We start from the raw sequence: 25,380 nt of genomic DNA, 5'->3' as shown, positions 1-25,380 counted from the left end.
AGCATAAAGTAAATGCATATAGTGCACTCAAGTGCATTTGCAATCATTAGACAGATGCTTTATTCAATAGGGATTTAGAAGACATCACAATCAGTTTATCATAAGAACAAATAATATTTGCAGTGCACAATGCCATGTCTAAACTAGAGATTTGCACAAGCTTAAGCAGAAGTGAAATGCATTAAAAAAAACTAGAGTAATAGAGCATTGAGTGGTGTGATAGGTAAACTTCTATGTGCATGTATATGCATACACTGTAAAACCCAACAAGTTAACTCAACTCAAACTGATTGAGGAAACTGATTGTGGCAAACCATTTAAGTTTAAAAATAAATACATATGAGTATTGTGAACTTATATATATTGATGACTCAATATATATAAGTTCACAATTAAATGGTTTGCCGCAATCAGTTTCCTCAATCGGTTTGAGTTGAGTTAACTTGTTGGGTTTTACAGTGAATATGTAATATATAATATGCATATATACATATAACAAAAAAAAATTATGCATACATACACATACATACAAAAAATATATAGTTAAATGATTATATTTGAGGTCCTCAGTTTCAATCAGACCTAATGGGAATCTCATGTTTCAGGGCTTTTTAGCCAAACATAACAAACCAAGCTTTCAAAATGAAGTTTCAAATGAAAAATAACGTGCTTATTTCATCCTGCCAATCACAACACACTTTTCCTCACTCCTTCGACAAGTCTTCCGGCATCCCTTCAGCAACCCAGCTGCACCTGTATTTCGTTAATTAGGTCCAGGGGGGAATAATGCTTGTGCCCATCCATTAGAGACCGCAAGAAAAGAAAAAACAGTGATTTGTCATTTATTTCCCTTTAAAATAGGCTATATGAACATGTGGGCCTGAGAAAAGCCTTTGCTAAATCATGTCATCATGCTGAGCATTTTAATGATTTTACTGAGACTGTGTGTTTGGTCAGGTATGCAAATCCAGAAATACAACCACACTCGAATAGCCTCCGTGTGAAACAGCAGCAGGTGCTGAGCCACAACAGTGTTGGAGTGTGTATTCAGGACTGTTATAAACCATTAACCTTGTCACAGAGTTAGATTATGATATACATGCATGTATGTTTCCCAGCTGCTAAGCTTCATAATAAAGAGCAGAAGTGCATACCCTCTGTCATCACTACTCAAACTCACTCACATCCCCCAGTCCTCGACAGGTGTGTTTCCTCACTTGATTTTGCAGTCACTTGGGCATCCTGTGTCATGCCTTCAAACTTAAACTAATCAGTAACACTAACAGTCCAAATGCACCACGATGGACAGCTCTCAGGAGGCTTGGGTGCACTTTATCTGACCGTACTCTCATTCCTGACAAAATGATGTTGATTGGATGATGTACTGCAATCCAAGGTCATTATAATCAGTTGTGTCATTATGTTTTAAATTAAAATGTTGAAAAGTGTTGCAACAAGTTATGAAAACTATTTTTTTGCCTAATTGAAAAAAACAACAACGTTATTTCTCGCAATCATGACTTTATTTCTCATGACTTCATATTTCCCAATTGTGACTTTATATCTCACATTGAGAATTAAGGCTGGAATACACTACTTGACTTTCGCACAGATTTTTGCAACAGGGAGCGTTCCGGGACTGATCCCGTCAATGTTACTAGGTCCCCATCCCGGCATTGATCCCGGCATCAATCCCGGCACTTGTTTGCGTTCACACAGAAGGCACTCTAGCAATTTTACAGCAATACAATGCGGGATTAACGCATTGTGTGAAAGGGGCTTGAAAATCATGTAGTGTATGATGTGCACAGGCTCAGATTTATTTACTTCAGACAATGATTCCATCAAGTCAAAGCACATCAAGAGTTTGAAAAAAAAAGTTTGAGCCAATTTTTGAGCACATATTTTTTCATTTGTCATGTGTCTCCTAGCCTCAGACGTCACGCCCACCGACCGTTGGCTGAACATCTGCAATTCACAGACAGCAACATGGTGTCGGCCCAGATCCGGCACACATCTGGTACACGTGGATTCCACACGGTCCAGATGTGGGCAGGATCTGGGCAGACACTATGTTGCTGTCTGGGATGGCACACAAAATTGGAAACACTTCAGGATTTTCGAAGTCGTCATCTGATTGGATAAATTCTACAGGATGTCAGGTAGATGTGTGTGGTCTGCAAACCTTTCAACATACAAATGTATTTTTTTTTTCAAAGCAGCTTTACAGCACGGATATCAGGAAAATTAGGCTATGCATTTTGGCTGTTGTTCAGCTAAAGTCAGTTTAGTGTCGATTCTGTTCCGTTGTAAAAATCATCAGTTATTAAATTTGTTAATTTCATTTATAAAGCAGTTCTGTCATCGTCCACCTCAGCTCAGTTCTTATACAACAGGGTCAGTACAGTCAGATCAATAATATTGTTGAATATTAAGTGTCCCCAACTAAGTAAGTTAGAGGCTCAGTCTGGGCTCCAGTTCTCCTCTGGCCAACAAACGAACTAGAGGTATCTTGCATTTTGTGGAAGGAAAGTATCATTGCATACAGAAAGGCCTTAAAAATATACATGCATATTTATGTGTGTGTGCTGATAAATCTGCTGTGGTTGTCTCGCAACATGGTTATATTGCACAATTGTGACTTTTTATCTCACAATTGTGACTTTTTATTTCCCATTACTTTTAAATTCCCATTAAACACTAATTTTCTCAGATTTTGCTGTTTTTATTGTCAGGCCTAATACTGCTGTCAGTTCTCTTTACTCTTAAGGACAGGCAGACATCAGCTGCTTTAATCACGCACCCGCACACATTCACATATAGAACAACAGACACAGTGAGTGTCAAGTCAATAACGCAATGTGTCTGGGCCAGCTTGACAATGGAGCCTCTCATCTATCAAAACACAGAGGCCATCTTTGAGCAGAGGTTTCCTGAAAGACATACTCACACAGAAGAACATACTCATGTGTGAAAAACAATGACGGGAGAGTTGTGGGGTCTCCTGTTACTGCGATGGAGCGCAGAGCTCTCTGAGAATGTGTAACACATTAGCTCCTGGATTTGCCTTGAGTGTGAATGTTATGCAACTGTCCATATGACAGATGAGAGTAATGTCTACACTGGGAATTCCTACATTTTCTATTGTGGTTTCTCCAGATAAATCACCATATGACGTTTGGCATCAGATCAAGTGTCTAAACTAAGCCAGATGGGTCTTATCGCAATCTTTTTTTATATACATCACAGGTTCGTCATTTGTGTAGTCAAAAGAAATCATATACTTTTTGCCTCCCTGTCATGACATTTTCTCATTTATGGGTAGAGTTGAATCTTCTTTCCATTCTGAAACCCACTAGTCCGCTGTTGGATTTGTCCCTTTAATCATGATCTCTATAACTCCTGTTGAAACTTTTTATCCACCTTTCTCTCATCTCCTCTTTTTCCCTCTTTGTTCAACCCTGTGGTTTGGGCTCTTTTGATGTTTAATGTGATTTCTCCTCCTCTGTTTAAGCTGTAATGAGCTCTGGGAGAAAAAGAAAGTATTAGCCTAAGGATAAACACAATTTTACCACAAAGAGGTTATATGTCCAGGATTAGTTGTTTTATAGCACCTGTCTATTACTATGAAAGTCACTGCCAATGAGTTTGGCTTTATATTTCCGTTATTGTAAATACTTCATTGAAGCACATCATTATTATTATTATTAGAACAGGTTATTTTAAATAAGTTTGACAAGAGACCAGATAAGAAAATATGTGAAATTTACAACAAAATTATACAAAGTGATTCAAATTCTGAATCATTCTGCTGGCACATGTTCAGCATGTCTAGTCAGCCTGAGGGGTTTTTTTTTGTACTGTTTGAATTAAATTGTTATACTTAACATCAACAATCTACAAAAGCCTTGTGAAGATTTAAGCCTAAAATGTGAGCATTTTCCAGCTATTAAATGGTGTTTATGCCTAAGGGTACGTTTACACGACAACGATGTAATAATGCGTTTTTCACATTCAGACGACAATGTTGTCAAAACGTTCCCCGTCCACATGAAAAACGACTAAAAAACACTGTATTATGCATGCCAGGCCAGTAGATGGCAATGTCACTTTGTAAAGAAACACTTAGCGGCTATAGAGCTGGTAAGTCCCGCCCATCCGTAAAACCTCACTGGACCTCTAGATTGAAAAATCGTCAATGCAAGTGAATGTGAGGAAATAATTATTTTCTGGTCCCGTTTGAATTGTGCCATGAATGTGAACATATGTTGTCTGTGAATTTTTATATGTTACGAGTTTGACAGTATATTGTACGATTCTTTGGCTAGCAGTTGTGGAAAAGACATACGAGAAAGACTACATGTCGCCTATGTGACGTCACCCCATAACACATTTTCCCTCCGCTTGTCAAATCACGGTGCTAATGCTGCGATAATCTATGGAGACAGATCGAGATAGCTGTGTGTTTTGTACCCAAATGTCACCATTCAAACCAAATGGGCTGTTCTTTCTTCAGAAACGCGTCTGAAAGCAGCGAAGAGTTGTAGTCCACAAAGTGCTCTCACACAAAGTCTAACCGTATCAAACTTCTACCCGCTAAATTGTAGCATTCTTCATACGAAAAATTATATAAAAAATTCACATACAACATATGTTCACATTCATGGCAAAATTCAAATGGGACTAGAAATTAATTATTTTCTCACATTCACTTGCATTGACGATTTTTCAATCTAGAGGTCCAGTGGGGTTTTACGGATGGGCGGGACTTACCAGCTCTATAGAATGAACACGTAATACGCATACACATGACGTCACCGTTTTCACAAATTTGTATTTTTGTAGTTTACACGGAGACGATAATGGTATCGTTTTCAAAAACGTGGACTTTGAAACCTGTTTTCAAAAGTTTGCGTTTTCAGGCACTCAAAACGCCATTGTCGTGTAGATGAAGGGCCTAAACACATAACACATAAGTTTGACATTTTTAGTGTCTTGTAAACACCCCCTAAATGTCCTGGGAAATTTTATTCAGGGGAATCTACAGTGCTTGACTTGAGCATTTGAAAAACGTCTTGCGTGTGAGCTTGCAGTTATTGTGTGACACGGGATGTTTATCAAACTTTTTTTTTTTAAACAGACGACATGAGATGTTACATTCAAGCCAGAAACACACACACACTCTCTCTTTACACAGGTGTCTGTGATCTTTCATTCATGAATAGCGACATATTTGGCTCCAGCTGCAGATGCTGTTTACTATCTAAGCTTGTATGGCAAGTCTAAGGGGTCAGACCTGCTTTAGGACATTTCTCTGGGTGAGACTGCTTTTCCTTGCTGCAATATCGTATTTTGAGTGCCCACTGCAGCTATTCAGACAAATCTTGCAGTTGAAGAAATAGATCCATTATAATGGAGGAGACAAGCAATACACACAGATGATGTTGATGATCATGTTACACAATCTCAAAACCAAAGTAAAAGCATGTTGTTGAATGTGTTTATTCTTTACAACTCCCAGTGACCACACCCAGAGAGGACCAAACCTGTCCATGTGTGAATTCAGATCAGACAAAGACTGAAGTGGCCTCTCCATTCAAGTGGTGACAAAAGCCAACTAAACTTGTATGCACTGACTTCCATTCAAGTTCAGTGTAGTTTTCCAGGCAACATTTGAGGTGTTCATTGTATGTGCCTGTACGTTTGTATGTTTGGCTAATAAAAGATAATATATAGCACAGCAAGCAGAACAATAACCATATTGTACACCAAAAACACCATCCCTCATCCAGTTCATTTTGTGTTGCATGGAAACAAAAAATCATACTGGTTTGGAGAGACATAAAATGAGGCATCATTTATGTAATATTAAAAAATTGCTCCAAGCTGTATAATTTTTTTTATTAATATATTAATATATAAAGTGTATTTTTTGTAGCTTAAGTTAAATTTCTTTCAATAAAAATTGTAATTTTTCATTATTCAACAAAACAGCTATACATTTCAATAAATCCTATCCAAAAAGTGATATAAAGATGAATGAAAATGCTGTTCATGTTTTTCACAGCAGTTTTGTGTTTAAAAGTTTTATTAGCTTTTAAAATAACTTCACTGCTAATATTGTTAGCTCCGTTTTATTAAACTGCATATGCACATAACATACAATAACCATATTCTACACCACAATCACCAAAAATAATTTACATTTATATATATATATATAGTTTTATCTAATATTATAAATATATAATATTTAATTTGAATATTTACTGTAGTTTTTAAAATAACTTTTGTTAGCACTTTTATATTAAACTGCATGTGTATTTCTTCATTTGTAAAATGCATTTGCCTGATGTATTTTTTTTTTTTTTTTTATCAGCTTCCATGAATGATGTTTGTGGGCTCCGTGTGTGAATACGTGTCTCTGTGTGTGTGATAAGACCAAGAGGGTCTTCCTCTCACATTGTGCTTCTTAATGGACAAAACATGTGGTTTCCCCAGGATGCTACAACTGGGTCAGGATTTCACCATTTGAGGTTAAAGTGTGGGAAATGCACACCCAGCACTACTGCAAAATCATAATACCACTATACCACAACACGGTTTTGCACAGTATTAATAATTGGACAATATTACAACATGAAAGTTTAAACACAAGATGCATGAACCACAGTCTGTCTGTCTGTCTTTCACTCGAGGGAGATGTGTCTGCATCCGATGGAGATTTTGGCGGGAGGATGTGGTGTGTTTATATGAGTGTGTCTGTATGAGTGCCCAGCTGGACTGGCAGCGAGTGCAGAATCGTTTAGCTTTCTAACGGGCAGCCAGGGATGGACGGTCCGCACAATGCCATCCTCTCACGAGCACCTAAACGGACTCTTTGTAGCTCCAGGAGGAAGGATGAGTCGTCTCTGCATCCAGATCCGGCCTTACACACTTCAACACACATACAGGTGCTCTCTTAAAAATAAAGGTGCCAAAGGGAGGTTTTACACTGATGCTACAATTTGGGTTCCCCAAAGAACCTTTCAACCCAATTTGAACTATTTCTTTTTTTAGTGTGCGAACATTTGAATCATCCTTAAAAACATTTTTGCACTATAAAAAATATTTTGTGCAATGCAAGATTCCACTGATGTTAAAGTTTCTTCATGACCATCAATGCCCATAAAGAACCTTTATCTTTAAGAGTAGACAAACAGTAAAGCTGTGGGGATGTATATTATTGTACTGCAATTTATTTTCTCACAAAACTCTACTGATATTCTCATATCAATAATGAATATTTACATTTTTTTCGCATTTCGTTTTAACACATAAATACGTGAATGTTTCACCAATCATTATTACATATTCGGGTCTTTAGCGACCCGGGTCTATATCTAACACGGATGGATCGCGATAATATAAAACTCTCCTGATATTTGAGTAACAATTACAGAAGAATAAAATAAAGCATATTTTGTTTCCTTTTGGAGTTTGTTTTGCAGATGTTTTATACCATCATCACTGTCCTCATAAGAGCTCATTTCAGTACATTCAACATCTGGCTAATATTCACGATCTCAAACATTTTCTCAAAACTATCAATTTTCAACATCTTCTAAATCAATATTTTGATCGCTGACAGCTTCTTCACCAGAACCACCATCAAGTTACAGTGACACTTATATTTGATTGCGTTCAGTACTTGCTCTGCAGTAAATCACTGAGCTATTTCAAGTTTTGCTGATGATTCTTCCTATTCTTTTGTTTTCTGCCTGCTGTAACTATGAGTGAAATGTCATTTCATCATTGTGTTTCAAACATTGTGTTTCAAACATTGCCACCTTGTGGAATAAAGTGAACTGCACTTATTCAGTCATCAAAGATTCAATTATTGTTGTGCAGAAAAAATATATACTTACACTGTTACACACCTCCGGTTATTAGTGACCCTATAAAATGTTTTTAAAAAAATAAATGTGAAAACACTGATTCTTTTATAATTTTTAATTTATTATTTTCTTTTTATATTGTTTACAATGAATTAATTGAGAAATACTAAGAATATTGATGTCTAACTTAAAAAAAATGTATGAGGAGGAGGGTAGTGAATGACGTCCCAGGTCACTAAAGAGCTGAGGTATAGCCTACATATTGGAAAAAGGCATTGGCCACCATTCAGTTATTTCAGTTATTTGAATAGTTTATTTGACCAAAATCTCTAAACAAGCTAAGAATATAATTCTAATAAGTAGTAGATGAAAAAGAAACCAATCCCAATATATATTACACACTAAACATAAAGATATTAATATATTAGCATACCAGATAAAATAATAAGAGATTCACACCCTAATATAAAGTTTAGAACACTTTTTAACACTTCTGTTTGTGTGTACATTCTGCATTCGGCATATTTTGGGGACACATTTTTTGGGGATGCCCTTATTTCTAAAAAAAAAAAAAAAACAGTATAACAATAATGTTTTGTTTTGTTTTTGTTTTGTTTTGTTTTGTTTTGTTTTGTTTTGTTTTGTTTTGTTTTGTTTTGTTTTGTTTTGTTTTGTTTTGTTTTGAATTGCATTGAATTGAATTTTAAAGGCAGCGTTATTATCACTAAAGACCCAATTTCTACAAATGAAACCTTTTTGTAAAGTGTTACCGCATTATTGTTATGTTTTTATATACTATAGTAGGCTACTACTGTTTATTTATTTAAATCCATTTATTTATTTTAATAGTTTTTTTAATGCATTTTATTCTAATTATTTATTTATTTCCAATTTCTACTTTGAAAATGAATATAATAAATATACATAAAATATAATTTGGAAAATAGAGCATTATATGTTACATTACTAGGTTTTTAATACTGTTTTTACTCTACTGTACTATTAGATGTATTATTTATTTACTTATTTAAATCCATTTATTTATTTAAATAATTTTTATGTATTTTGTTTAAATTATTTATTTATAGTGCTGGGTAGTAAGTGATTACATGTCATCTGGATAACTTAATAAGATTTCACTAATTTATTTTAATCATATTATATTACGGTTTACTCGTAATCAGACAATCTTTTTTTATTGATTGCATGATTACGTCATTCTCACAATGGCAGTATATTTTTCATAACTTATTGATTCTCCCTAATTCTTCTTTTTCATGTTTTGTGAAAATGCACACACAGCCTATAGTAAGGTGGCTATAATTACATGAAAACTGAGACCCAGACAGCATTTGATCACTGGATTTACAGAAATCATGTCACTTTTAAGGAGTGTTTTCTCAACATTGCATATCGAATGAACTCCTGATAAACACATTCATTATTATTTGAATTATTACTCAGGGAATCATTTAATTGCTATGTCTTTGGAAGGCTTTTGTCTTTCAAACACATTTTTATTATATTTTTTATTATTTTAAAATTATTGGTTTTAATCTACATTTTATATGATGTATTCAATTATTAGATTTTCATAAAATTCCCAAACACCCTGCAGTTCCTTCACGAACCCCAGGCTGGGACACCCTGACATAATGTAATATTTAATGCTCTTCACGTTGTTGATAAAGAATGGAACATATGTTCTTTCTCTTTGTATTTTTATATTAATATGGCACAAGATTATCCTATTCAAATCAATGAGATAAACAAGTTAGGTCAAAAGTAATCTAAAAGTAATCTAAAAGTAGTCAGATTATATTACCATAAATGTGTAAAGTAATGGATTATGTTACTACTACAATTTTTGTCATGTAATCTACCAAATGTAATCTATTTAGTACAACAGTTCATCTTTTTATTTTTTTATTTGTGTATTTTTGCAATGCTCTTTTTCTTTAAAACTTTCCTCAAATTTTAGCACTCCCTTGTGGCCCCCTGAGGGGTCCCTGGACCACAGTGTGTGTGTGTGTGTGTGTGTGTGTGTGTGTGTGTGTGTGTGTGTGTGTGTGTGTGTGTGTGTGTTTGCGTGGTCCGGTTAAATTCAGTCAAAACTGCCAACAAGCAAAACTGTCCAAATTGACTAGAGCTCTTTAGCCGTCTTAAACCCCTTAACATCTCACCTCTCTTTCTTCATGTCACCTAGCAGACATCTCTTTCCCTTCACACACGCACAAATAGACACACACACGTCTGCCTCATCTGGCCATTGCAGCCTGTAACAACAAACCGCCATTCCCCACTTCCTCCTGACAGGTGCTCCCAATGAAAAGACCTCCAGTGTGAGAGATACATGGCACCCCATCAAAGCTATAGAGTGACGGGAAGTGAGCAGAAACAGAGCGAGAGACAGATAAAGAAAGGGGGAGAGAGAGAGATGACCCTCTCTGAATGTCTCGAGAAGCAAAGCAGCATACCAACACGGTCATGCTTTAGTTAACAGAGACATCACTGATCAACCCTAGCATCATTTAAGGGTTTGTACGCAACTGAGCAACTACAATGAAGCAGTCATGGACTCAGGCTCACCTGCACTTCCAGTAGAAAGATCACTGCACATCAGCCAGGAGCCAGAGAAGAGGCTACATGAAAAAAGTACATGTAGAAGAAGAAGAAGAAGCAGAAGCAAAGAAGCTAAATTAGCTACTTCATGATTATATGATAGCAGAACAAGGCTGTTGGAGATAAAGCCAATTCATTATATCATCCATAAAACATATTAATTGATACAGAGGTTACAGCTAACTATTAAGCCAAAGTATTATGAGGGTTTACAGCTTTTCTAATTAGCTACAGCTCAAATTATTAAATAAATTAGGTGCCGAGGTCTTTTCCAGGTCTTGACCTGAGCCAGATCAACACTGCCATCTGCTGATCCTGGCAATGCACTACAAGTTGACTAGTATCTTAGCATTTAAACAGCAAAGTGTTGCTAAGTCGGTGTCTAATTTAATTGAACTAATTTTACAGTGTTGACACGTGTGTGTGTGTGCGCGCGCGTGTGTGTGTGTGTGTCCGCAGGATGAACGCGATTTTGGGCGGGTTTTGAATATCAATTGACTGGTTGTGATATGCAAATCTGGCAACCCTGAGACTTTCATCTTGAACTAGCTAACCTACATTATTATAGTTCATTAGTGGATGAACTCATCGACACGACAGCCATCGGGCACTGATCCTCAACAAACCCATCTAGGCTACATACCGACGTGACTCTGATCTTCAACCAGATGGAACTGGATAATAGTATACACTACACATAATCATACACTGTTGGCCAGAGGAGAACTGGCCCTCGACTGAGCTTAGTTTCTCCCAAGGTTTTTTTCTCCATTCTGCCTCCTGATGGAGTATTGGATTCCTTGCCACTGGCGCCTTTTTCCACCTTTGTTGCCATTGGCTTTTGGCTTGCTTAGTTGGGGACATTAAATTTAATATTCAACAATAATATTAATCTGCCTGCATTGACACGATTATGAGAACTGAACTGAGCTGGGCGATGACATCCGGTTTCCTCCAGAGTGGCTATAAATGAACTAAATTCAATGAATTAAAATCACTGAACTTACTTAAGCTGGACTGTGACGCTATTTTCTTCTGGAAACAAACTTTTTTGCATTATTTTCCTGTTATCTCTGTAAAGCTGCTTTGAAACAATCTGTATTGTAAAAAGCACTATATAAATAAATGTGACTTGACTTGTAGACAGTGATGTATGTAACACTTTTTGTTCGAACATCGGTAGCCTAACTCAGTGGTTGTTTGTGCTATATCTCTCAAAAATTGTTGCCACATTTGTCAGCTACAAATACAACTCACATGGACAACAACACAATCACAAATTATGTGAGTTCATGCCAAACACAAAGAGTTCCTTTTTTACAACCTACCCCACCACTGGGGTGAGTTGTAACACAGGCTATATATATATAAAATATTCAAAATATTAATATATGTAGGTATATATACAGTGAGTAAAATAAGTATTTGAACACCCTGCTATTTTGCAAGTTCTCCCACTTGGAAATCATGGAGGGGTCTGAAATTGTCATCGTAGGTGCATGTCCACTGTGAGAGACATAATCTAAAAAAAAAATCCAGAAATCACAACATGATTTTTTAACTATTTATTTGTATGATACAGCTGCAAATAAGTATTTGAACACCTGTCTATCAGCTAGAATTCTGACCCTCAAAGACCTGTTAGTCTGCCTTTAAAATGTCCAACTCCACTCCATTTATTATCCTAAATTAGATGCACCTGTTTGAGGTCGTTAGCTGCATAAAGACACCTGTCCACCCCATACAATCAGTAAGAATCCAACTACTAACATGGCCAAGACCAAAGAGCTGTCCAAAGACACTAGAGACAAAATTGTACACCTCCACAAGGCTGGAAAGGGCTACGGGGAAATTGCCAAGCAGCTTGGTGAAAAAAGGTCCACCGTTGGAGCAATCATTAGAAAATGGAAGAAGCTAAACATGACTGTCAATCTCCCTCGGACTGGGGCTCCATGCAAGATCTCACCTCGTGGGGTCTCAATGATCCTAAGAAAGGTGAGAAATCAGCCCAGAACTACACGGGAGGAGCTGGTCAATGACCTGAAAAGAGCTGGGACCACCGTTTCCAAGGTTAATACACTAAGACGTCATGGTTTGAAATCATGCAAGGCACGGAAGATTCCCCTGCTTAAACCAGCACATGTCAAGGCCCGTCTTAAGTTTGCCAATGACCATTTGGATGATCCAGAGGAGTCATGGGAGAAAGTCATGTGGTCAGATGAGACCAAAATAGAACTTTTTGGTCATAATTCCACTAAACGTGTTTGGAGGAAGAAGAATGATGAGTACCATCCCAAGACCACCATCCCTACTGTGAAGCATGGGGGTGGTAGCATCATGCTTTGGGGGTGTTTTTCTGCACATGGGACAGGGCGACTGCACTGTATTAAGGAGAGGATGACCGGGGCCATGTATTGCGAGATTTTGGGGAACAACCTCCTTCCCTCAGTTAGAGCATTGAAGATGGGTCGAGGCTGGGTCTTCCAACATGACAATGACCCGAAGCACACAGCCAGGATAACCAAGGAGTGGCTCTGTAAGAAGCATATCAAGGTTCTGGCGTGGCCTAGCCAGTCTCCAGACATAAACCCAACAGAGAATCTTTGGAGGGAGCTCAAACTCCGTGTTTCTCAGCGACAGCCCAGAAACCTGACTGATCTAGAGAAGATCTGTGTGGAGGAGTGGGCCAATATCCCTCCTGCAGTGTGTGCAAACCTGGTGAAAAACTACAGGAAACGTTTGACCTCTGTAATTGCAAACAAAGGCTACTGTACCAAATATTAACATTGATTTTCTCAGGTGTTCAAATACATATTTGCAGCTGTATCATACAAATAAATTGTTAAAAAATCATACATTGTGATTTCTGGATTTTTTTTTTTTTTTAGATTATGTCTCTCACAGTGGACATGCACCTACGATGACAATTTCAGACCCCTCCATGATTTCTAAGTGGGAGAACTTGCAAAATAGCAGGGTGTTCAAATACTTATTTTCCTCACTGTATATTAATATTTTGAATTAGGTTTTATTTTTCATTTAAAAATGGTTAAGTTTTAGTAATTTTGTTGCTTTTGTAATTTATAGTTCTTTTTTATGTTTAAATAGTAGGGGTGTAACAATATATCGTGTCACAATATAACGCAATACAAAAATACAACAATATGTATCTAGAGACAATATTATAGTATTGTGTATAATTCACCCAAAATGAAAATTACTGTGTGAGATTTATTTTTAAAGTTTACAGAGTTTAGTGCCAGTACTACTACAATAAACTACTATTTATAAATGTTGAATATAAAGTATAATAATGCAATGTGGGAATATTTGTGGGTCTTGACAATGCCAAATATCTTATGTTACCTGTAAAAAGTGGCATACATAATTTTAAATATATCTAGTCAGTGACAGGGTTCAAGCATATTCGTCTAAAATAATTCTGCATTTTCAGCTTCAGAATCGTGAATATTGTCATCATGTCTTGTGCAATGGGTTACCAGCACCAAGTCTCCTTGTTAATCTTTTCATATGTCTTGAAGTATTGCAATAATATTCTATCGTTAGTTCAGTATTGTGATATGTATCGAATCGTGACATTGTTACACCCCTACTAAATAGTTTTTTTTTTTTAAATCTTAGTTTTTAATTTATTTATTTGTTATTGTAGTAGGCCTACTTCAACTTAAACTAAACGAAAATGAGTAATGTTGGCAATGGCAACCAGCTGGAATAAAATAAGTTTAGGTTTGATAAATATTTTATTTCATTGTCAAGAAGCCTAATGAAAAAATGTTTTGGTTTTAGTTTTAATTAACGATAATGTGCTTGGAGTGGAGATACACTCTAAAAAATGCTGGGTTGTTTTTTCAACACAAACGCTGGGTTGACCCAGCATGCTGGTTCAAACATTTAACCCAACTAGTTGGGTTAAAACAACCCAGCGCTGGGCACGTTCCTTTTTGACCCAGCGCTGGGTTGTCAAAATAACCCAAATTGGGTTGTTTTTAACCCAGCATTTTTTAGAGTGTATGTATATCTCAATTTCGTCCTGGCATGAAGAAGAGAAATGATCATTATAATAAACAACAACAAAAAACTACAGGTAGCATCTTTTCAGTGCTTTCTAAAAATGTTTTTAGAATTCTTCATATCTTTGATGAGTATTTGTTTTCATAGTTTCACTAACTGTAATTACAGGATTGTATCCGTGCAATGTAAATTGCACCCAGTTACTACTACTATGATTATATGATAGACAGAAGTTTATATTAGATGTTCAGTCTTCCTCAAGAGGGCGTACAAGGCTCAGAATGTCCAATCCTCAATTGTGCTGCATTCACAAGACATTTTCTGGACGTTTTGTTCTATTATATTTTGTTTTGTTCTGTACAAATTGCGCACTAGAAGACTATAAAGGATAGGGACCATCAAAAACACACTTGTGTTTCGTTTCATCCAGCCAAGTCGATGAGAAATGATAATAAATCCAATTTTAGCGGTGTTACATGATTCAAAAGGCTATACACATAGGCTACATGTTTGCCCAATTGCAAGATAAAGAGTAAACCTAAATAGAGACAATATAGAAGTTCTGAGCTCTTTAACATTTAGAATAGTTACAGAAAAAAAAACATCTCAGACAATCCTCTTAAAACTGCACACAATAAGAAACATTCAACACCTTGCACATTTTTATTTGGCAAATGCTCATTTCCTATTTTTCCAAATACCTGTCAAGGTCACAGAAAAGTGAAATGTGGCAGATTGATGAAAAGTGCCATGAAATAAAATAGAGTCATCTCCCAACTCTAGCATGTTATAAAATAATGAAATATGAAAGTAAGGCTTTTAACCCCCATTAAGTGGGGATGTTTTACAGATTCACAAAGACGAGCAGCCCAGACACTTATAGGATAAAAATTATTTGTTATATAAAATATAAAAATATGATGCTCTGATTTCTTTATCTCCATAACTTCACTACATCAGAAGTACTTCACTATGAAAAAAAGCACAGAAACTAAAATGTCTGCCTGTAAAACAGTACCTCTAGTTTTAGAAATAGTACCTTTTCGCTATAAGGACAAAAAACATATCAAACATGCATTTGTACATATTTCAAAATAATAAGACATTTAACCAAGTTAGCAAAAGATACAAGATGTAACACATAAGTGGAGGTGGCCTGACTCATTTGAAATATTCAAAAATCTTCCAAATAACTTTACAGTAGATGTGCAAAAACCTATAAAAGGTTTTACTCTTGAAATGACTACATCTGTAAACAAATGATACCAGCCTCTGTTTATAATAGCCTTTTCACAGCAAAAGGCTTTTTAAAATCTCTTTAAAAAAAAAATCAATCCACATTTTGTATTCACACAAACAAAACATGCTGAACAAAGAAAATAATATACAATATTTATGGTATAGATTTTTTTACAGCCTTAGCCAAGAGCAAGATAACGCCCCCTAAAAAAAAAAAAAAAAAAAAAAAGATTTATTTCTGGTCTTAATGGCCTAAACAGCAGCAAAGTAAATATGTTTTTATGTGGCCTGGCACATAAATAATTTAAATAAAACCAGCCGTAACCCACTGTTTGCAAAATGTAATTTGCAAAAATTCCATAATTTTTTTTTTAGAAACCGGGTCGTTAAAAAACATTTATTTAACAAATCCAATATTTTGAATAACTTTTTTAAAGCTGCGTTTTAAATGAAAGCTTAAGCATTTTTATTTTATTCTTAAGTACTTTTCACACTTTTAAATGAACCCTGGGTCAATCTAGACCCCAGGTTAATGGAATTGAGGACCGGTTCCAAATTTCCAACAATCGTGACTTTGATAAGGCACGCTTATTTCGATTTCCACTTATTGATTCCTGTGTGTGCAATTTAATGTAACCATTCAATCACAACAATACACGAAAGATAACTAAATTCAGCACTTGCATGCTGTTTTCTGTGCTGAGTGCGCACACATCCAAATGCGAGCACGCTTGAACGGACAAATACACACAGAATTATGTCACAATATAACGCATATGTAACACTAACAGTATATTGGATCTGTGCATTCGGTCTTAAAGTGACAGAAGCCTAACACCGTGTTCTAACTACACGCAACGCGCAATAAAAGTTATGTTTTCTATGCTAATCAGCCGATTCTATTTCAGAAACGATTTCTATTTTTCTGCGACGTCGCGGCTGGAACAACAAACACAAAGTGTGGCAATGATAATCTCAGGGACTGTTTATGTGCTTTATATAAAGCAACGCTATGCAGTTTTGTCAATTTTCACTTTTTGCTCGTGGGTTTCTCTATAGAGCTCCCCCTACAGCTTCGGAATAGATATTTGACAACACTGTTGTAAAAACTCGTTGGCGACTCTCCCCCCTCCCATCTTCTCCTGCTGGTCATGTGCATTTGTTTTCAAAGAAGCCGGCGAACGCATGGAGCCATGTCCACTGAGTTATGTATGATACACAGAAGGCTCGTATATAAATGTACGTGTGCAGTGCCGTAAAGCAATTCGTTACATTGCGAGACCTGATATCACGTGATACTTCCTGACGCTGAGGCCGGCGGCCCAAAGTTGCAAGGGTGTTTTTTCCGCTCACAGGCGCTAGAGGGAAGCGAGACGGCCACCATTCAACCTCAAAAAAGTAATATAACCATTCCAATGACTCTGAAGCTGTTCAGTTATGGTAAATTAAGCTAAAAACTCCATAGTTCCCCTTTAATGTTAAAAGCCTGCAATGTGACTTTGAATATCTAGTGCTCCCAGCTTTGTAGCTTTAAAAGCAACAATGGATAATTCAATAATTCACCTCAGATCTTGTAATTAAACAAATGGAAACAAGAAGGTTCAAACTGTGAACAAACAAGTGTATTTTTTGACAAAGATTGTTTTAGTAACTCAGTAGCCTATGTATTTTTAATAATGTTTAAAATGGTGTAATATTTGTGTATTTGATTATGTAGCCTACTTATCCATTTTCTTGTGATTGCCGTCAAGATTGATCTCTGGTGCTGTGGACTTGCCGCGAGACTCCACCCACACGCTGTTCTGATTGGCTGTGGGTTTTGATTGGTTTTGATTGATTTTGACACATCTCGCAGTCGCGTCGCGTCTAGTGTAGACAGACAAATGATTTGTCATTGGAATCTTATCGCATCGCGTCTGGTTAGGACACGGTGTAACACAACTGCTGCTGTTTAATGTATATATATATATAAAACAACACATAGCTATATTATATAAAAAAACTTTTATATTAGATGCGATGAATCGATTTGACATTATTTTACATTTGATTACAATTTAAATAGTATTTTTTTCTGTAGCCTACCTGAAATTTGTTCAGCGTTTTTTTGTGCTATTGCTAAACTGTTTATTTTTCTCATCTTATTACTGATTGTTTACTTGTCTTTAATAATGTTTGAAATTTATATTAGTTAGTACTTGTTTTTGCTGTGGTATTTTTTTTAAACCATAAGGTAGGGACACACCAAACCAACGCCAAAGAACTAGCGCTGATGAAAGCCGACTGTGTTGTCGCCTGCATATGGCGGGCGAAAAATCAGAGCTTGAACACGCCGAAAGGACCACAGGTGACTGACAACTAACACGCATGTTCTGCGCTTGAGTGTAAAGGAGAAAACCGTCTATATAAGCAGAAATTTTCATCTATATTCGAAAAAGGAGATCGAAACTAAGACTGCAGGTCCATAAAAAAGTAGCGCTTGCTAACCGTTTTGAAATTCAGCTCATGTCTGCTCCACTCAGCTCATGTTATTATGAAAATATTCACACGGTAAGATGACGTAAAATTATATCAGCCTTCTGTCTGTACGTCATGACTTCTGTGCTCGCTTTCTTTCATCACTTTTGCTCTTATTCTCGTACGCTGACACGTTCGCTAAACTGAACAGCCAATCAGAGTTCTCTCTCTCACCGACGACCCAATGAAAAAACCCAGACGGCGTCCGACTAGAGCCAACGGTGTGGAACAAAAAAACGCTCAAAAAACGGCCCGTCGTTGGTGTGTCCCTGGCTTATAGGCAAAAGGTCCTGTATGCTCCTGTGTTTCGTTCAAGGTATTCAGCTGCAACAGAATGTTTTGCAAAAAGACACAGAATAAATAAGTTTGATATCTAAATTTTTGACTTCTTGAGTTTGAAACTGGGAATCGGTAAGAATCGGAATCGATAAGCAGAATTGGAACCGCAAAAATGTAAAAGATACCCAAACCTATTAACCAATGTTTCACTCATTACAATGACTAAACCCTGGGCTAACCTATTGGCATATTTGTGGTGAAAGTGTCACTGATTGGATGAACTCAATATTGGCTATAAAAGGCAAGAATGAGACGGTCTCTTTTTCACTCCAATTGTCGCATTCTCTGTCACAATTCTACGTTTTGACTAATTTGATTAACCCTGCTTAATTACAAGTGTAAAACTTTTCTTTGCCTGGGGTTAAAAGCTTGCTTTAGAGCCAAGATAATGTGGGGTTAAAGCCTTTTTAAATCACTTCCAGGGTAAATCTCTGAGCCAATTAATCATATTTTCAATTAACTGTCCCACAGTGTGCTTATATTTAGACTTCTATGCATTACTGGTATTTGGACTTATCCGCATTATGCAATTAAGATGAAAAGAAAATGAATCTATTATCATAATACTGAAAAGCTTACTATGCATTTGGATATAACAATTTGGCCTAACGGAAATTGAAGTGTAATAACCAAACAGCTCTGGCAAACATGTTGGTTTTACTATTCAATTAACTACTGACTCAAGATGTAAAAAAAAAAAAAAAGCCTAGATTTTAAAATGTTTATTACTTTTCAGTAACTGTCACTGGTTTTGACTGACACTTTCTATGCTGGAAGCATCCAAAGCGCTGAGAGCGAAATGAAAAGTTCAGCAAGTTTAGACAGCCAACAGCAGCAGGGAATTTTGTATCTGCAACAAAATGGTTTCTTACTATTATTTGTGGCCGAGCAGATGATGGCAGTTTACAATCTGTATCAAGGTTTGTATGTTAACAAGAAAAACACAAGGCATCAAAATATTGCGATACTAACATATTGCAGAATCCCTGATTCCCAACATCTAGTGTCCATTAATCTGTGACAACATTCCATATTTTGGGAAAGTGTTTGGTGTGAGAACAAGGACTCATCTGTGCGCCGTAGACTAAGGAAAATTTGCCTCTCCCCTGTTATCCAGTTGGTTTTGCATCTGTGTGATTTTGGCCAGAACCTCCAACTCCTCGTCCTGCCGCTCTGTCTTGTGGCTGACCAGTGAACGGTAAAAATGCACAGCGAAAATGATAAACACCAAGCCAAAGGGCACCATGATGGCGGTAGAGACGATTGCCGCGGCTTCCCCCGGGGTCATACTAGTATCATTCCTATCCGTGGGAGGTTTTATGTTCTTCAGAGGAAGGAACTTCACCCAGCAGAGAAGAACCACCTCTGCAAGAAACAGAAGGGTGCCAATGACGGTGGAGAAGGCCCAGGCCAGCTCGATGTGACGGTGCATCCGCTCGTGTGGAGATTCCTTTATGGAGTTGAGGTTGTGGACGTTGCTCACGGCTTCCAGGTTGGGCAGGATACATGTGCTGATCATCAAGGCAAAGAGGTGGACGGCCACCAACACTGTTGTGCAGGCACTGAAAGCAATCAATAGGCCAGGAGGGTAATAGTGATCCTTCTCCAACTGCACTTCCACCATCGCTACCTGAAAACACATGAGTTGGGAACATAAGACATCACAGTCGACCTCAACAATTGGTTTAAGCAAAAACTTCATTCTGTTTTGTTAGATTGATGCTTAGAAAGTTAAAAATACTTTGAAGATACAATAAAAAAAACACATTCAAACAAACTTGGGATACTTTTGCCAGGGACACCAAGCCGTCTGGCAAAATCTGGCCGTTTTTTGAGCGGACGTTTTTTTCTGCTGGTTCAACATGTTGAATCGCCGTCAGGTAGTCGGTGAGAGAGAGAACTCTGATTGGCTGTTCAGTTTAGTGATGAAAGCGAGCACAGAAGTCATAACGCACAGACAGAAGGCTGATATAATTTTACGTCATCTTACCGTGTGAATATTTTCATAATAACATGAGCTGAGAGGAATAAAGAATGTGATCAGCACGATTGATTGATTGATTGATTTCAAAATGGTAAGGAAGCGCTGCTTTGTTTATGATTTTTTTTTAACTTAAATAGACGGTTATCTCCTTTACACTCAAGTGCAGAACACGCGTGTTAGTTGTCAGTCGCCTGTAGTCTTTTCAGTGTGTTCAATCACCGTTTTTTTACTTCCGACGCAGGCGACAACACAGTCGGCCTTCATCATCTTTGGCGTTGGGTTGGTGTGTCCCTACCTTAATTTGAGAAAAACTTAATACATCAGACCATATGCACAGCTTTGAAGTAACTTCATGTAATTATATAATACTGAAAACTGTTCCTACAGTTATGAGTTTTTTTTTTTTAACCAATTGTTTTACAAGAATCATTGGCTATTGACAGATTTATTTCTGGCATAGGCTACATCAAGAAATAGGTACTAAATAGTACTAAATTACTTAATAGTACTAAATTACTAAATAGTACTAAATTAAATTGCATGGCAGCGTTATTTTAGTATCATTGAGATACTATTATAGTTTTTGTTAATTTTTTTAATTAATTTGAATTCTAGTTAAGGTTTTAGTATGTTTGTGTTTTTCTGTCATTTGTATTAGTATTTTGTTATATATATATATATATATATATATATATATATATATATATATATATATATATATATATATATATACATACATACATATATATTTATTTATTTTATACAATATCTAACAATATCTGATAGCAGGGTTATTATAGTTAACTAAAACCATGAAAAACATTATTGTTAATGAAAGAATAAATAATATATATATATATTCTTCTTTTTTTCATTAACAATAATGTTTTTCATGGTTTTAGTTAACTATAATAACTATCAGATATGGGCGATTCCACAGTATCTGTCCACAAGGGGTGTAATGAACAATATAGATTGAATAATACCCAGTTGTTGTCATTTTTTTATTTTTAGTTCACTATTTTGTTAAAGATAGATGTAAGAAATAATAAAGTTACTTTTATCCCACTAGGCCTTGGCATTATCGTGTAATGAGACTTTATTTTATTTCCGTCCTCATAAATTGCGGATGTCACGGTGGGACATTCAGTGCATCTGGATTTTTCCTAAGTCATTTCTTTCATTTCCTTTAATAAAATCCTGAATTTTGGCGCAAAACATTTATTTTGGTGTGTCTTCTACAAAATACTACTACTAACACTGAAAGTAGAATTCCCTTAATCCACCACGATGCAATGGAAACATTTACTAACGTTCGTTACACTTTCAGTCCAAGCAGTTAAGCACGTTAAAATATGATTCTAAAGGAAGCGGAGATATAATTTTTGTATATTGTTAGATTAAAACATTAATGCTTGTATGCAACGTTTTCAATGTGTCTGGATCTGGATTTGGCCTGGCCGACACATTTTAATTTAGCAAATAGGGCCTAGCTGGTTTTCACATGCTTCTGAAAACACCACAGACCACAAGTCCATGAATGAGGCCAGAAAGCAGCACAAGTTCACAGCCACAGATATGAAAATGTGTTTTGAAGTCAATAGCACCGATCTGCAAAGAGACAGACGTTTATGAACTGCAGTTTCCTCCAGCCACTCCTAGTACCTTCATTTCCTGTGCTGAGCGCTTTTAGAAAAGAGAATAAGCTCAAGCAAAATAATCACCCTCTGAAAAAATATTACACCTTTTGCCACTTTACACACACATTCCCTGAAAAACATTTCTGGTGGTCAGGTGGATCGAGGGTCTGTTCAGAAGGGAAACAGTAGTTACGAGAACAAAATAAATGTGCTTTTCAACTTTTAAAGGGGAAGAGACAATGCTTCCCATTTCTTTCGTCATTGTGATCAAAGGCTGTGCTGCATTCAAACTCTACAGATTTTCAGTGTAAATTAATCTGTGTGAACAAATTTTGTGTTGGGTCATCATTTCTATATAAGCACTAAGGCAAAACGTTGTTGTGTACTGTGAAAAACTCTAAATTTAATAGAATTTCAAGTCAAGCCAACTTTGTATAGTGCTTTGAACAAAACAACTTTACAGAAATTCATGGTGTAATGTTTATAACACCGCCTAATTGTCCACATTTAGCACAATTAGTTTAGCAGTTAATCGCTGAAGGTAATTTTGTGTAAAATGATAACAGAATTACTTCTACTTAGTATCCAGTTATATTTCACGTTTCATTTGTTTTATCAGTTTTCTTAACACAACACTGTCAAAGGAAGCACATTTCCTGTTGCCATGATGTAATGTACTGCAAGGGATCTTACAGTAACCGGAAATCTGTCACAGTGAAGATATTGGGGCCCTTACAAACATTCACCGCAACTGCAGTTGTTGACTAAATACTATTGCTAATACAGCTAGAACTTCATAATTATTAATATGACGCCTCCTCTCAACATTGTAAGAAGTTTAATATTTTTTCTTCTTTTTTTGATATTACTAGTGGGCAATACCAAGTTCTCTATGAAAATTAAGACCTCTTTATTTTACTGTAACACTTACTGTAATAATTTTGGTGTATACTATGATTACCCAAAAATTACTGTGGTAAAAGACTAAACAAATTAGTTAAGCCTTGAATGTCAATTGAATTTAGGGGTGTTTTGATTATAAATCCATTGGTGTTTTAAATGAATCTATTAAATTAAATTTTAATTAATTAAATTTAATTTTCGGAGCAGCACTAAAAGAAAATTCATTTCATGAACTTTCGTGTACTGTATGAACTCATGACAGCTTAAGTTAAACGATCAAATAAACGAGAATGACTGAACGACGACGTTCGTTCAGGATGATGCTTTATAGATCGTCAGGTAACGTTAATCGATTGAGTGAATGATTCAATATTCCTAACACACACACACACACACACACACACACACACACACACACACACACACACACACACCGATGTAAAGTACAGAAAGGGCCACAGAATCGTTGAACGAGATTGAATCTTTTTAGTCAACTGATTCAAAAGATTCGAATCAATGGAATGAATCGAAATCCCCACCACTGAGGGCACCACCAACTAGGCTAACACTTTTGCAAGTTATGTCGAAGTAAGACTAACAAGGCTAGTGTAAAAGGCTTAACTCTCTACCCTCTGATTACATTATATCCATGACAGGTGTCGTTTGCATATCAAAGTGATTGACATGTCACGCGTCATATTACAACGCTGTATAACTCCGAAAACCTTGCCAGGCTTCCGAGTAATGTACGTTTCTCCTTTAACGTTACATACAAAGTGTTAAGTAATGACTTTTATTTACTCACCATAGCAAAGCCGGAGAGCAGGGCAGAGGTTCTGCTGGTCGCTTTAAGTTTAGCTCGACTTAAGTAAAGTTTTCTCCATGACAAAGCTTGAAGTGAGTGCTCGTTAGAACTCATTGCGCGCGTTTTGATGTTAGTTCAAAAGTTATGAAACTTTATGTTTTAATCTGATATCGCCTTTGTATCTTCTTGGTTACCCTTCGTACGTTTCCCGGAGCCCTTCAACCCGATGTGATTTACTCAGATTGTAAGATGACTAACTAGTTACCCTGTTCTACAGCCTGCTCCACGAGAAACTACAAGTCGACCTACCACAACGCACCGTTGACGATCACTGCGCAGCTGACGGTTTGTGGGATGTGTAGTCCAAAACATTTTTCATGCTGTATTTGAACTGTCATGTTGCTGCAGGGACTGGAGTATATACACACAGACACAGACAGGGGAGAACAAACACTGGCCAATTGGTCATACTGATATATAGTGTTGGAGCTGGTCAATCTGGTAGCCAGTCTTCACTGATTTTACATTCGATCAGTAATAGCAGAGCGTGAAGGTAGAATTAGCAGAGCAATAGCACAGTTGTGCATAAAATATTGCAATTCACACAACATAATGGGAGACATATCAGAGTTCAAAAGAGGACAAATTGTTGTTGTGCGTCTCACTGGCTCATCGACCACGAAAGCAAGTCTTTGTGGTGTATCGAGAGCTATGGTATCCAGGGTAATGTCCGCATACCAACACGTAGGACAAACCACATCCAACAGGAGTAACTATCGACGCAAGTGGAAGCTGTCTGAAAGAGGAAGATATATTAACCAAACCTTTGGTTACTCATGCCGATGCCAAATGTTTCATTGGTGCCAACAACATTTGAAAATGTATAGTTCTCTGATGAGTCCACCTTCACTGTCTATCCCACATCTGTTTAAGTTAAGGAGTGGAGACGCCCCAAAGAGGCTTAACATCTGGACTGCTGCTGCCCAGAGTGAAGTACCGTGGATCAGTGATGGTTTGGGCTGCAATGTCATGGCATTCCCATACTGTGCTTAATGGGTCCTTAATGGGTGCGCTCCACTGCCAAGGACTACCGAACCATTCTGGAGAACAATGTGCACCTAATGGTTCAAACATTGTACCCTGAAGGTGGTGCCGTGTATCAGCACGATAATGCAACAAATACACAGCAAAACTTGTGACAGAATGGTTTGATGAACATGAAAGTGAAGTTGAACATCTCCCATGGCCTATACAGTCACCAGATCTGAATATTATTGAAACACTTGGAGGTGTTTTGAAGGAGCAATTCAGAAAATGTTTTCCTCCACCAGCACCGCATAGTGACCTGGCCACTGATCTGGAAGAGGAATGGCTCAAAATCCCTCTGGCCACTTGAAATGAGTGTCCCAAGAAAAAAAAAAA

At 36.8% G+C, this 25,380-nt stretch overlaps 2 protein-coding genes across 2 annotated transcripts in view; one reads left to right on the top strand and one right to left on the bottom strand.

The window, feature by feature from the left end:
• The window catches only part of kdm2ba (lysine (K)-specific demethylase 2Ba), a 58,556-nt gene that overhangs the window by 15,444 nt on the left and 17,732 nt on the right, over nucleotides 1-25,380 (top strand). The window lies entirely within an intron of this gene.
• Nucleotides 17,845-25,360, bottom strand: orai1a (ORAI calcium release-activated calcium modulator 1a). The gene is made up of 2 exons (XM_081349206.1): nucleotides 23,959-25,360; nucleotides 17,845-20,256 (listed from the first exon to the last, which is right to left on the bottom strand). The coding sequence occupies exons 1-2, from the start codon at nucleotides 24,070-24,072 to the stop codon at nucleotides 19,711-19,713; spliced, it is 660 nt and encodes a 219-aa protein (XP_081205332.1). The 5' UTR covers nucleotides 24,073-25,360; the 3' UTR covers nucleotides 17,845-19,710.

Source organism: Scardinius erythrophthalmus, assembly GCF_964197995.2.
Source record: "Scardinius erythrophthalmus genome assembly, chromosome: 20".
Lineage (NCBI taxonomy): Eukaryota > Metazoa > Chordata > Actinopteri > Cypriniformes > Leuciscidae > Scardinius > Scardinius erythrophthalmus.
This window is presented reverse-complemented; position numbering and strand designations above follow the sequence as displayed.

What these genes read in the sequence shown, in the direction of transcription:
- orai1a (XM_081349206.1), bottom strand. Translation starts at nt 24,072, where the DNA reads ATGAGTTCTAACGAGCACTCACTTCAAGCTTTGTCATGGAGAAAACTT. An exon ending in TGCTCTCCGGCTTTGCTATG is followed by an intron (nt 20,257 to 23,958) that starts GTGAGTAAATAA and finishes ATGTGTTTTCAG; the next exon opens with GTAGCGATGGTGGAAGTGCA.